Raw genomic sequence first — 15484 nt, 5'->3', positions numbered from 1 at the left:
CAGAGAGGGAATAACTGCCTGTCTCTGGCAACTCTCTTTGATCATCATAAACAAAAGCAAGAAACCTCCAATTACCTTTTATACAGCAGAGGGGAGGTATAGAAAACCCTGTTAGCTGGGAACTGACCGGGCTGGGCACATCAGTACTCCACGACAGCCAAGAAAGCAAGCTAGTACTATAGTGAGGGACCCCCAAAGAGCAACCCTTCTCCTATGGAGACAAGCAGTCTGGTAAGAACATCATGAGGAAGAACCTAGTACAAACAGCAGGAAAAGCTGCCGTCATGAAGACTAACCACGATTTCCCAAACACAATTCAGAGAAGGTAGCTTTTTAGAGGACACGAACACAGAGAAAGCCAAAAAGACTTGAGGCAACTTTTGCTTAAATGAAAGGCCAGTACTTCATCCATCTCGTCTCTGCCACTCGCTTGTCAAGCACAAGCACCTCTCACCAAAATGTAGCTGAGGGTAAACATGGTTTACCCACCTGTAATTCGAGTGCTGCCGCAGTTACCCATTTACCACCACTCAGCCTGGACCACTAAACAAACAGGTTTGCCTGCTTTCCCACGGCTTAGCCAGAGGTAATTCTGCAAATGCCGCGGTAAGAACAGAGCTGTTCAACATCACACAGATGGGTGCTAATTGCTTCTGCAACCTTCAGCTTCTACCCAGCATTAGGCCCACAGCTAGGAAGGACACTAACAAATTGAAAAGGCAAAAAAACAGTACTATGGATCAGAAGGGATGAAGGAAACGCTGCTTACCCTGAAGAAAGAAGATGAGAAAATAGACAAAGTACAGAGATGAGTCCTGGAGAAGGTGACCTGAATTACAGCAGTTCATGGGGCGGTACCCTCGGAGGGTCACCCTCCAAGTACATAATTAGTGCCAGGCCTGAGGAAAAAAACACTGTTACTAAGTTAATGCAGGCAAGGGGAGAGGGGGGAGCTTGGGAATTGGGTGGACAGGGCACAGAGGGTACATTTTCTTTCTTAATATAGAAGGAGCAATGATGAAAGAAGCAGACTTTCCTCACCCACAGCCAAGTCCTGGCGAAAATCAAGAGAAGCCACTGTAGAGATCAACTCAGAAGATCACTGCTGCTTTGGTAGAGTGGTAAGGCCTGAACAGTGCAGATAGCTTCCAAGGAAAAGCAATTTTTCTTTAAAAGGTGAAGAACAAAGGGTCCTCCCCCCGCCCCTTCTTTCCCCTCACCCGCTCCGCCCAAATAAAGTGTAAACATTCAACCCCAACACACCGAGAATTCTGGCTACCCTTTGTGTGGCTGAATGTGCCAAATTTATGCTAATCTACACAGAAGAATATAATTCCCATTATGCAGTATATCATCTGTAAAAATGAAACAAAATACAGAATTAAAATAGATGGAAGATGAACAATAAAGGGATTAAGATGTAAATTGTTAAGACATACACTAAAAAATCATTTTTTATTCTAAAACTACATATATAACAATGTATTTGAAAACTTTGTTCTTCACTTTTAAGGCCATGTTATACTGAAGAGCCCTGTAGCTTGAGTTAGGCTGTGCTGTCACATCAAAGTACACCTGGAAGGAAGCAGCAGATGTGGGAGGGGGCAGAAAGAAGTGTGTAGCCTGTAGAGTTCAGAAACTATCTCCACTGAAGAGGAAAGAAAGACAAGTTATATGACGGGGATGGAGGGGAAACATTAAAACACACCAACTGTGAAGAAAAGACTGGGAACAGACTTTGCTTGTAAACCAGAACACTAACAGCTGCCCTTACACTTCACCGCTGTTAATGAAGACTTTCATAATTGCCTTAGTAGTCAAAATGAGCATATCCCCACATGGTATATATACACACACAGATATATATTTAAACAAAAGATGTTGAATGATAAGCCATGCTAATATAACCCAATTCCTTTAAGCAAAAGTTAAATAATATTCTGTTTAAGAATACAAATTTAAGGTCAACAAACCCTTAAAATGACAGGCTCGGAAGTTGTTAGCATAAAAATATTGAATGTTTATGAGGACATACAAGTTCCAGAGAAGAACTAGTTATATACAGTTCATTATAGTTTTATAGTTAGAATGTGACTGTGTTTAAAAAAAAGAGAACAAAACCAGAAAGGAGACACGCTTACTGTGTCTGTGCTATTCCTGAAAACCTGGCAGCCTGTTATTTCTAACAAGTAACTTAAAGCACCTGCATCTACAGAGCACCTTGCACCCAAAACTATGCTTAAGTTATCAAAGGCCTTACAACACACACAGACAAGCACTACTTTCATGACTAACCCTGCAAAGGCTACTTTCCTTTTCTACTTCTTTGATCTTCCCACCTGAACTCCTCCAACCTGATGCACTGCCACGCAGTTCCTCAACCTAAGGTAAACTGTTGAAATGGGAACACACCACGAAGCTAAAAAAACAAAATCAAACAAGAAAACACATTCAACCCACAGAAAACAAAACAGTGGCAACCTACCACTTACATTGTAAGGGATCATAAATCAAATGATGATACTTAGTTCAAGCAGCAAAGAGCATGGACAGGACACGGTCTGATTAACTAAAATTACAAAAAAGCTTCTTAAAGTTTTCACCAATAGCTGCATGGAACCTTCTTCATGAAAAAGCAAAGCACTCTGAACTGAACAAGTAGGTGGATGCTTAAGCCTGCATATGTTTTAAACAAAGAAGGCCTCAATATATTTCCTTTCAATCAGGAAATACGCCTATAGACATACATTTATCATGCATTCTGAACAGATCCTATACCATTGTTCGCCCCATAGAGAACAACCCAATTCTCCCTGCAGAAAGCAGAAACGTGGGACGTGTATGTTTGAACACTTCAGCAGTGAGTGCTGTAATTAAGCCTGCCTCTTCATGAAAGATCATCAAAGGGCGCCAGGGAAAAAAAGTAAGCCTCAGGGGCACAGTCTTTCTGCGGTGATCTTCCTTCACTGGAATCCCTCCCACACCCGTCTGGGAAGAAACTGTACCCTACTTTATAGAAAAAGTAGTAGCAAAGCCAAAGTCTGTTGCACTGGAAAGAAAATCAGAATCTAGCTAGAGCTACCTCACCACCTAGGACTTGCGCTTATGCAAGACAGACACGCCCCCATTCAAGGAGGGGACTGATACTCACATAGTGCTTCACTTTGCCATGGGTCTTTAAGAGAAACTGCCAAAATATTCAACTTGTACAATGCAATAACCTCAGCACAAGTCTCTGAACTCCGAAAATTACCACTGGTTTTGACTAGCCTCTTTCTGCCATATGCCAGCTGTCTGCAACTAGCCCTCCCACATGCATTGCCTAGTCAGTCATGATCTCGTGTCACACTTCAGCTGGATCTGTGTTAGCATCCTTTCTGTACTCTGCAACTCCCACCTCCTTCACTGCAGTTCTCTGAAGCAAAAACTGCCTACTCCTCTGTCCAACATCCTCCATTTTTAATTACCGTGCTTTGGACTGTCATAATCCGTACATATTAATCTTAGAGCTTTATTCAAGTCTGTCCAAGCATTCCCCTTCAACTGCATGTTGTTATTGCAACATGGCAGGGCTACCGGATGATCAGAAATAAGACTTGTGTTAGGTTTTTTGTATACTTTTACATAGTGAACCACAGTATTTTCATATTAGATTGTTTTGCCATTAGTTAATTTTCCGTACTGTGGATTCTGCTCAAAGTGTCAGCTGCTGTGCTGCACAGTACTACTACACATATTCAGAACAAAAGTTTAGGGAAACGCAAAACCCACTTCCTTCCGAATAATGGGTGATAACTGAAGCCGGTCCCCTCTCGCTTTCTGGGCCTCCATCATGATCAAGTCATTAGGAAGAAGTAGTTTTCCCAAAAGCTGCAGCTGTTTTGTCAACATAATGCCTTAACTGCAAACAAGTTTAGTAACTCACGTTGCCGGTTTCCATGTGGTTTAAGAATGCAAAGGTCTACAGCAACGTTCCTAAGTGCCTGTGTTTCAAATACCAAGAGTGACACATTTTGAAATCTAGTTCTTAATTTGTAATAAGTACTGTAGAACATAGACAACAGAGAAACCCTGGGGGGCAGGAAACGGACCTCCTGCATGATGTAGAGAAGCAGCAAGGAGACTGCCGGCATCACAGCAAGTACTGTATAGCCTTGCAGCTAATAAATAGGAATGACCTAAGGCTGCATGAACTTTGACCCCTCAAATCGCCAATGTCAAAAAACGCGTAGGTTCTCACTTCATTTTGTTACTCAGTAAACAAGATAGATGGTTACAATCAAGGTGCCTTACAAGTCAAAGCAGAACATGAATACGGTACATCGCATCTTTCATTCTAAAGCATTGAGCATTTTATTCCTTGACTACACTTTTGTGTACCAAACACATGCAGTTGTGATGTAAAGCCAGCCATTTGCCCCTCTGCAGTCGGGGACCTGGCTCAGTACATTTCCAGCCACCTCGTATATTCCCAGGCTTTATACTGGCTCTAAGCCTACCACATGATCTCCTTCTCCTATGTTAACTGAGGAGATGACCTTACATTAGAAAAGAAGCAGCTGGGGAAGAGAAGGTGTATTTAAACGTGCATGCAATGGGAAATGATACACTGTACTTTGTGCAAGATAGTATTTCTCTATTTTAAAAAAGAAAAAAGAGAGTATGCGTGGGTGGGGGAGAGGAAAAACCATCAAGAAGCAGTCATTTTTTCTAAATGAAAATATTCATAAAGATATTTTTTTTTTCAGTGGCGCTCTTATTTCGTAGGAGCACAGACTGCAGTAGAGTGGAAAAAAACCAAAACCATACAACTCCATTCACATACCTGCTAGACTTCAAAAACTGGTTTAGTATGTGGTACCTTACTATAAAATACATTAGTAGGAAGATTATTCAAGAGAAAAGAATTGTTTTTATCTTGCTGTTTTAAAAATTAAGTATGAAAAAATGAACACATGTAGCAAGCTGATGTAATGTAAAAATTTAAATACTTACTGCGTAGGAACCTATGAGGAATGCAGCATTTGCTTGTTTTTTCTGATCAAAGCCAGTATAATGAATTATTTTCTTCCTTATCAATGAAAATGACTGTAGCAAGAAATGAACAAGATTGTGATGTTGCATTTTAGACTTTTCATGCCTTCTTTTATAAAATTAGAGGAATGCAAGGGTCTGTTCACCTACTTTCAGCCACCTGTAGTCAGAGGACCAAGTATACTGTAGACTATTCTCTCAAAAGCTTTGGAAGATTCTACTGCATCCCTACCTGGATTGTTCCAGCATTATTCCCAGTATCCAGCCTAAATAATTTTTGATACAAATTACAGTAATCTTTCTTTTTCTCCTTAAATGCATTTAGTATTTCTGACTTCAAGCCCTATTTAACAGATAGGGTTTATGAGAAGTAAATACAAAGTGGCATTCTCAAAAACATCACAGACATGTTAAAGTTGCAATAGTTTTGAAAACAGAATTTAGACTTTTTTTATTCTTAAAGAAAACCTGACTCTAGATAAATCAACTAGGAGTTGTTTCTAAGGATCAGAACCACTGGAAAATATATGCTTAGATTAAAATATTTTGAAAGTATTTCTAAACTTTATCGTAAATAACTTCTTAAAATTTTATCTCAGCTTGGCATATAGTTTCTCCAGTTACCTTAGAAAGGGGGTGGAACGGCATTGCCAACTGAAAGGACATTTACACCTGTGGTGGCAGCAAAAACTATGCCCTAACTGGCCCTTGAAACAAACTTTGATGCACTTGAAACCGTATACTTTGATAACTGCTAAGCTATCGTAAAATGTCACTATTTAACTAGCAATGTTACTTGCTCAGATACTATTCAACGCACTCAAAACAAATAAACCCCAGATCACTAGCAGTGGTATGTTCTCAGCAACCCTAACACGCCCCTCCCGTATCAAACCCAAGATATTCAAAGGGATTATAATACAGACTTGTGTTGCTTCAGAGCATCCTGTAAACAAAAATCAGAGAATCTAGTCTCCGGCAAACCTGTTCATAGTGCCACAGGGACAAAGTGAGTCTGAATCATGCAAACTAATACCAGTGACAGACATCAAGGAATTAAAAAAAAAATCTCTGTTAAACTATGATGTTCTGCATACTTTCCAATTTTCACAGTTCAGTGGCAGTTGCAAGATATAAGCAGTTTTGAAGAGGCAACCTGTGATTCACATTGATGCTAATAAGCTTTTTTATCTGCCTAACAGGTTTTATATTCCAACATCTGTTAGAGGTCAACTAACTTGAAGTCATTCATGTTAATTAACATAGGAACTCTCTGTTTTAAAGACACTATGCTCTATCAAGAGTCCAATCCCGAAAATTACTGAGCACCCCTCAGAGAAGATAATCTTTTAGCAGCTTAACATTAGTTACTGCCACAGTGGTATATCTTCTGGATCTTAAAAGTAAGTGAGTTTTCCCTCCTGATCCTCCTCCCTAAATTCACCTTGATAAAATCTGGCGTTCATATGCAAAACTCAGCTGGATTAGGAACCCAGGAGAGCACCTGAACAAAAAAAACCTTTTGGCCCATTTGGTTTTGTTCTTTAAAAAGTCAAGAATATTGAATAAAAAAACAAGCGTTACCTTTAATTTCTTATTTAGCTTGCAGCAGTATCTGTAGACCATTGCCAGATTGAGTGGTCCAAAGTCTGCATAGAAGCTGGTAGGAGAAAGGGGAAAAATTGTACATGACCTCTGTAAATGCCTTTTTTTTTAAATCAGATGCACAAAGCAAGCAGTAATAATATATATGATGTATGTGCATCATTCTAAAAACAAGAATGCCTTCTTACATACACACTATTTTGTTGGAGGAAACAGTTTTGTCATCTTTAAACAGGGACTAAACTTTTTTCTTTGTTTTCCACACACCACCACTCAAAAACAAACTGGAATACTCTAGGTTTGAAAATTTCTCACTACTGTATCACTCTGTGACCCCAGTTTAGAAACTTTATTTTAAGAGCAACCCAAAAGCTTTACTTTAAAAGAAGGCAACTAGTATTGCTTGAGAAAAGTGAACACAGAGAATAAAGATTGATTAGTTGGAATACTCTAGGTTTGAAAATTTCTCACTACTGTATCTCTCTGTGACCCCAGTTTAGAAACTTTATTTTAAGAGCAACCCAAAAGCTTCTTTAAAAGAAGGCAACTAGTATTGCTTGAGAAAAGTGAACACAGAGAATAAAGATTGATTAGTACTTTCAAAAACAGTAAGCACGCCCTTGGTCAAAAATATTTAAAGAATTAGCAGCATTCCAGATCACATACAAAGGTATACACTGTTCACTACAGGGGAAATAATATATCCATGGTCAGCTCACAAAGGCTTGAATTGATTTTGCCAGTTTTTTCTCTTATTCTAGGAAGTTTAGACACTCCACTTAATACTTGAGCAACCAAAGACATCCCCTTCAGCTCAGCAGTCCAGCGCGTACTGCTGAGTATATGTATTGCTGCATCATGTTCCTGTGTCTTCTAGTAAGAATGGGTACAATGAAAGCTTCTGCTTTGAAAAGATTTTTAAGAAATCCTGACGGGAAGCCAAGAAACCATTCTAAGACATATAAATCATCATGGCAGATAAGTCTGAGAGGACCAAACTCATGTAATTAGTTCTATAATGGGAATGTATGTTTCCCTCAGCTACACTTAAAAACAAAATGTCAATTAGACTGGTTCCTCATTGCTGTTGTTCTGACTAATTTATTTCAATGATCCATAAAAAACAGGAAAAAATAAGTCTGTACTTACTTCTCATATACAAGTTCATCATCTATGCAGAAATAATGGGTATTTGTGGCTCCACTCTTTGGTTTTTGGCAGAGAATTGCAAAATAAAGGCGATCTGAAATGCAAGAAAATTTAAAGCTTTTATAAACATTACACTTTTCTGCTGAAAGTCTGAAGTATTACCTGTCAACAGAACAACTTTAAATGGTTTAAAATGAGGCAAATCTTCTTTTAAGTATTACCGAACTAGACATTATTATTTCTCCAGTGTTAAGCAACAAGGCACACAAAGATTGAGCCTTCTTGCTCAGCAGTGTTCCCATAAGCCGCAGCTCTTTAGTGTTCTTTCCCAAACAAAGTGTTCCCAGGGAAGCTACCTGTTTGATGACTTTGCAATACAGAGGAGCCTGACTTGCACCCACGCACACAGCACAGACCCACCTCCTTTTGGCAACAGATTCCACCTGGTGCACTCCGAATACCAACACCCCACCCCCCCCAACCAAGCCACAAATCCCTCAGCACCTCATAGCACCTACGTTAAACTAAAGGGCGAAGGGCGCTCACACCGAACACAGGCACTTCCCATCTTTCCGTAAAACCATGATTTCGACAGTAGTGGTGTGCAATTAAAGCCTGCAGGCAACAGACCCCGGAGGGATGCGAGGGGGCGAGGCGGCAGACCACTGCCGCCCGCGGGAGCACCAGCGGAGCCACCACCTGGACTTCCCCATCCGCATCCCCATCCCCACCCTCGCCTGCCCCTTCAAAGCCTGTGTGCACGCAGGCAGGAGGCACTTTGTGTTTGCCCTGGTTTCCTTTGTTAAGCTGAGGGGGAAAAAACGCCAGCGGTATTCATATAGATATAAATTATTTCTATGGCCGGGGGAGCTGTAGCCCCAGTGAACTTTAAACACCGCCTGTGCTGTTGCTGTAAATTGCTGTGCTTGCAGTAATTGCAGTCAATAAAAATTGAGGCCTTGCAGCACCACAGCAACACTTTTCTTCCTCCTGCCGAAAAAATATCATTATAAAATACATGGATTAAAATTCAAACCTAAAAGGAAAAAATTTATTTTTTGCAAACTAGTTGCCTGGAACAGATATATTACTTAAATATCAAAACAGATCATCTGCATATAAATGCATAACTTCAGAGCATAATTTCTGATAAAGAAAAACTGTATCTCCTTTTCCAGAGAGCAGGAAAAAAAATCACTTTATGCTTCAAAACAAAATCCTCCATGAATAGCACCGAGAAATCATTACTTGTCTCTTGAAAGTACATGGTAAAGTATGCCATGAAAGGAGTCCCCATGTCATTTCAACACTGACATGCTCGCTGCTCACCTCTGTACAGCAGTACGTTGGGGGACGGAGGCAGACACCACCACCAAAAAGTGTACATTTGCTAAATGCACATTTCAGTAGAGCAGCAACCTGATGTGAATGGTTTGGCTTAAACATTTACAGGTCAGGTGCAACCAGAGGGATGTACGATAGCTCCTGAGCAAGTCAAGTCAGGCACCTACTTTCTTACTCTCTCAGCAGAAGCAAGGCACCAAACTTGATTATTTAATTTCTAATAGTCCCATCTTGTAGGCACAGCAGCTGCAGTACTAGCTGGGAAGTGCATTACCTGCCTAGGAACTTCTGTACCTCCCAGCATTTACCAAAGCATCTCCTGAAAACAAGCCAAAGCATAAAATTTAGAGTAATGCTGTGCATTTTTAAGAAGTGAACAAACTGGCTTACAAAGGGAAATACTTATGGAGAAACAAGCGCACCAATACCCCAACTGGATGCAAAATAGGCTACGGGGTAAACTGTTTCACAGAAAGGCAGTCCTGGGACAGTGTTTAGGCCAACACTGGTGGAGGGTGGAGGGAGCCACAGCTTCCCACAAATCCCCTGCATCTGTCCACACCACTGTGTTACTCTCTGTGCTGTATCAAGGTGGACTTGTGTGAATCAGAAACTGTAACAGGTATCCTACCACAGTATTAAAAAAAAAAAGCAAAAAAAAAAAAAAAAGCTGCTTTGCTGGTTTACTGCCCTCTGCTCTGAGAATGAGAGCTAACCTGTGTGTGTGGGAGGACTGAGGGCAAAGGAGGAAGCAGAAAGGACAACTGAGAGGATATGATATCTAGGGATTGTGTTTAAACTGGCATTGCCAGATTAAACACATGTCACACTACAGCCCCAAGCTATAATTTCACACCACTTCTAAACTCATTTAATGGCTAGCTGCCACCAGGTTCCTTACAAGGAAAAGTTTTCTGAGTTAGCTCACTGAACCAGCCCACTGGGGGTTAACAGCGGGAATACACAGCCAGAAGAATTTTTCCCTCGATGGCATCTGTCCTTTAGATCCAGTCTAATTATTGACTTAGACTGAGCTCTCCGTGTACACAAACAATATCCGCATCAAAGTGTGGGCAGAATGGCTGTAGTAGTCAAACTGACATGCTACCTTCTTGCACACCAGCTTCTTCACATGAACTTTACATCACTTTTGAAAATATAAAAGCACTACAAAATCCAAAATCCTCAAATACAAAAGAAGGCTCAAAATGAAAAGAAATATATCTGCACAGGTCAAAGACCTAAAATAATTTAGCATTTTGCTCCTAAACAGGATTTGGAGTAACAGAATCACTTGCTTCCTCAGCACTCCTACTTTTACTGAAATTCTTCTGCAGCTTTTGCAAAAACATCCAACAAAAATAAGAATTCCTATCTTCAGTGAACAGTGTGTACATGGCCTTTTGAATTGCTGTTGGCATTCAATTCTGCACTGGTATCTCTGGATCGTGTTAATTGTTGCTATTCTTAAAACACCTGAAAGAAACTCCAGTTTAATGAATTTACAGAACTACCTCACAATAAGAGCAGTGTGTGCCAAATGCCAATATCCTGACAAGCTGTCCATTCCTGTGCACCACTAACAATCGCTCCCTGTTATGTAAATAGCAGGCTCCATCTTTTTAAAATGTTTCCTATAGAGAGATTTTAGAAATGAGCTACACAGAGAACTCCTTTCCCATAAGTATATTCACCTTTCTACCGGCTTACCAGTCCGATATCAGACAAATGCTGTATTACTCACCATGTCTGTTTTTACCTGTTTTTTTTGCAAACACATTCCCAGTTCCGTTTAGCCAAGGATTAGTGTGTTGATTTTTTAATAGGAGTAACACACGCTGAGAAAGGAGAATTCCTTCATTAAGGATCTGATTGCAGGATGAGGGCTTATACATAAAATACTCCAGAGCACTGATGAATTGATTTCACTAGGACTCCACAAAGGTTTGGACTGCAGGAGCAAGGCTTCAATTTTATTATTTTTATGCTTCCTTTGCTGATTTTAGCTTTTTAGTATTTCATTTACATATAGGGTGCTTGAGCACTTCCAGATTCCTGCAAATTTCTGATAAAAGGTCATCTTAAAACTATCAAACTAGGGCAGACCCTTCTAATCGTCTCAGAAGAATGAGAGTAGGGCTCACTGCCTTACAGGCTGCATCTGCACTGCAATTAGGAGATATGACTGCAGTATGTTACATATACTTCAATTACACTTAATTTTGTTAGCCTCACATAACAAAACAGTTAAAATACAGAAACATGGACGTCACTGTAGGCAATTAATTCGAGTAAGCATCCAATGTACAACAAAATGAGCCTGCATACCCCTAACCGAGGACTGTGTTACCACAGCTTTGCTACTGCTGGTACATGAACTAGTGAGATTAAAGCTAGCACAAGCGTGTCTACACAAGCTGTAATAATCACACATCTGATTGCAGTGTGCATACAGGAGGAAAAGCATTTTGCTTGTTTTTCAGATCTACAGTGTTCTGTGGAAGTAGACGTTTAGAAAACTGAGAGCTACCACTTCAAAATCATGTTAATGTGAATATAGAGGCGACAAAGTAATCTCCTTGCCTTTACTCTCAATAAGCCTGATGCTTCTCAGGATCTGCTGCACAGGCCTTGGAGAAAGACATTTCAGTAATTCAAGAGACAACTAAATACCAAACAGGCACTCGCTGCAGGACAAGTCTGCATATGATCAGCAAAGATTATTTCATAAAAAGAGAAATTCTACAGTTCTATTGTTAAACAGATGCCTTAGATGAGAAATTCAGAGAAGACTGACAGTACAACAAAAACCAACATTAGTCTGTTTTGAATTACCAGGAATGTAACCAGAGAGTTATTTACTATTGTAAGAGGAGTGTATTTCTAAATTCAGAGTTGGTACATGGTGTTTTGTTGATTTAAAAGACTCCAAAATATCAGGAAAACACATGAGAAAACATAAAAGACAAATTGTGTTGCAATGTCAAGACGAAAAGCAAAATTGTACGAGATTTTCTTTTTAGTCATTCTATCCTTGAAAAGATTCATTCACTCATCATTATGATATTTCAAATTTAAGTGATGATAGAGTTGGCTATTAGAACAACAGCCTGGCCTCTGAAAAAGAAAATGAAAGCACAGTAAAAAGCTAAAGAAACTTTTTATTTAACAGAAAACCATGATAAAAATTATTTTCAGGGCCATGTCACAACTGACCAACAACACTGTGTTACTTTACTCTATTTAAATAGAGTCCTTGCACTCTGCTGCTCGTCTGATACACAAGACTACTTTGCGTATGTTCATGCACTTTCAGTGCTGGATTAGATACTAAAAGCCTTAAACTCATATTTAAAATCTTAACTTTGATAAACACTCACAAGTAAGTGAGATCATATTGATAAAAGAGTAAATACAACTTCTGTACTGAAATAGTTGTATAATGAAATCTAATTGAAAGTGTTGATAGTCAAAATGTTGGAAAGGTTAATGATACTTGGTAGAAGTGTCCTTAGCATTCCAAAAAACCAGTTTTCTACGTAATATACAAAGTTTATAATGACAAGCCAGCAATATTGGAAAAACAAAAGACAACTTAATGGCTTGAAAGAAACTCAACACAAAACCAAAAAAACAACCCACTGATCAATGAACATATTAGATCGAATGCTATTTCATAAAAACTCCAAGTGACAGTGTAAGTAAAATGATTCTCAATAAAGAAAAAAAAGGCATCTACAGTACAGCTCAGAGCACCCTTTAAGATGTTAGTTCCTCACTGCAAACAAACTGGATATATGTTTAGCAGGAGGACAAATGTCAAGAAATGCCCCACGGTGTTATATGACTTAAAATTTAATTCTGTGTATAGTTATTATAGTTACTTCATTTTAGAATTAACTACTGAAAAGAGGTGAGAGAGAAACACACACCTTTTGCCCGAAGTTTATGCATTATAATTCCACATCTTCTTCAAAATGTTATTTATAAAATCAGAGCAATGACAAAGAAAAGCAGCCAAAGAAAGGAAATCAACAGCTTTCAAGCATCTCACACAGAGTTGTTACATTTTCTTTAGATCATATAATTACTTCTTTCAGAGATCAGAAGGATATGGGAATATGCTTCTAATAAACAGAAGAAATGCATTCGGTTCCAGCAAATTGAATTCATACCAGCCAGCCTCACGCATTAGTTGACAAAGAGAAAATGGTAAGGCTTACCATGCAGCTTAACAGACCAAAACAAACAATTTTTTACAATAATAGCTTTCCTGAACTAGTCTTAATAGTAAACAAAAATATTTAGATTATTCTGATTAAAAATTATTCTGACATATGGCTGATGCATACAATTCGTTAGGAAATAAAGAAATGCAATAATTACTGTAAGTATTTTGAGTACAAAATCCATGCAAATAATGGATCACAAACTTTGCTGTCTATGATATAACATCACGCAAGAAAAGATCCATAAATCTTTACAGCTATTCGGGCTTGTTTTCTGCCTCTGTCTTTTAGCAAAGGTGAGAATGAGGGTAGCCTGCAGTGTTCTTAATGAGTTGGCACTGTTTCTGTAAGCAGATAAGCTAACGCAGATCTCTCAGCCTTTACAGAGGCTAAAATATTTACCAGTATGTCCATTTGCAAGAATAAGGCCTTATGCTTTAATCTATCTCCAGTCCAGAACTATTAATTCATTTCTCAGAACTGCATTATGAGAAGCCAGAACTGACAGTTCAGAACTTGAAATAACTTTTAAAACAGCTGAACAAAAAGGTAAGCCTGTGGGCTCATTCTTTTAAGGTCTCTCTTTTAAAAAATACATACGACATACCAGCGTAATAAAAATTAGACTGTAATTGTTCCATTATTAGAAGCCTGTAAACAGCAGCCACTGTGCGCAATAAGAAAAGAAGATCAAGACAAAATGAAATATTATTAAGTATAACAATCTACTGCATTTTAATTAAGTTTGTTGTACTGCGTACTGCTGCGTATGGTGAAATCCCACTGAAAAAAACACAAGGCAAAGCCTAGGTGCTCTACTGTATTATTTAAATGGGTGAACATTTCTTTGGAGGAGAAAATACAGTAATTTAAGGGGCCCGTTGATGCCAGACGTGCATTATCAGATCCAAGCAACTGTTGTGTGAGAATGGTTGGACAGACCTGTTTGCTGGAGATCTGAGCTGGACAGGGCTGCACGGTATTCTAGGTAGTGAGATTACTTTGATATCAAGAAGTTATCACCTGCCAAATGAGGGGTTTCTACATTTATCCTTAAAGCTGTACCACCATCATTTCCTATATAAATGGTTACAGTTATAGAAAAATACACATATGCAGTTACTGTAGCATTAGAGTTCTGCATATAAATACACCATTATGTTTCTCTGTGTAGATTAGGCCTAAAATGCTGTATTTTAGGCTGGAGTATTTAGGATTTTGTTCCCTGACAGTATTAGAGCTTTTGAAAAAGAGGAATTTGGTACGCTTTGGGAGTTTACATTCTTCCTATGCGGCTATACCCGATTTTCAAAACAAAATCTTATGGTTTTCTAAGCGTATTGTTATCTAGGAGACACACTAGTTAATTTAAAGAACCCTGTTTCTTGGCACAGGTAAGACTGGTGCCTTTTGTCCACGTTTTCTCTTTGTATTTTTGCTTGCTCTGTCTACAGACAATTTCCCACGTCGTCCACAGAGAAGTGGTAAGTGAGGTTTATTTCTTGTTTTTTAAGAGAAGTTGTAAATACTACCATTCTCAGATTCTGACACAGGACATAAAACGTTGGGGGGTTTTTTTGCCTTTTAGGCCAACTAAACTCAAGCATGTCTTTTAGCTGGGGAACTCAAACCTACATCCAGAATTATTTCGGCTGTGATCCAATACGCTCCTCCACAGAGGCAGGTTCCTGTGCCAAAACAAAGCACGGCTCAAACCACAGGGCCACGAAAAGGACGGAGGACACCGAGCAAACCTGCCTGCAGAAGCTGTTGGCACTCAAGCGTCAAGAAGAGGTGCGACGCTTGTCCATTATTTTACCCATTAGCCAGCAAGCACAGCATTAGAAGGAAGATATATATCCCCAATATAGAGAGACATACGTTACTATTTTTCCCCCACAGAAACATGTTTCACCGGTTCAAATACGTTTTCCCTTTACTCTCTTACAAGCAGAAAAAGACAGCGCAAGGCAATCGCTCGGTACAGCCAGAGTTATTAAAAAACCACGGTATTTATTCTTCTGGAAGAATGGTCGGACTGGCGATGCGTTTTTAAAGAATACTTCGCTGTGCGAAGCGCCAGAGAGACGCAAGAACTGACCCATCGCACAGATGGCAGAGGC

At 39.3% G+C, this 15484-nt stretch overlaps 1 protein-coding gene across 1 annotated transcript in view; it reads right to left on the bottom strand.

Annotated features, from left to right (window-relative positions):
* Positions 1-8356, bottom strand: part of CDC14B (cell division cycle 14B) — a 41038-nt gene extending 32682 nt beyond the window's left edge. The window contains exons 1-4 of the mRNA XM_009273196.2: positions 8307-8356; positions 7789-7905; positions 6619-6694; positions 4996-5088 (exon numbers count right to left, since the gene is read on the bottom strand). Coding sequence (XP_009271471.1) covers positions 4996-5088; positions 6619-6694; positions 7789-7905; positions 8307-8356 — 336 coding nt within the window. The remainder of the gene's footprint in view (positions 1-4995; positions 5089-6618; positions 6695-7788; positions 7906-8306) is intronic.
* Between the last annotated feature and the right edge of the window lie 7128 nt (positions 8357-15484).

This window comes from Aptenodytes forsteri, unplaced genomic scaffold, assembly GCF_000699145.1.
Source record: "Aptenodytes forsteri isolate BGI_AS27 unplaced genomic scaffold, ASM69914v1 Scaffold154, whole genome shotgun sequence".
Classification (NCBI taxonomy): Eukaryota; Metazoa; Chordata; class Aves; order Sphenisciformes; family Spheniscidae; genus Aptenodytes; species Aptenodytes forsteri.
The sequence above is the reverse complement of the archived record's forward strand: the minus strand, read 5'-3'. Positions and strand labels throughout refer to the sequence as shown.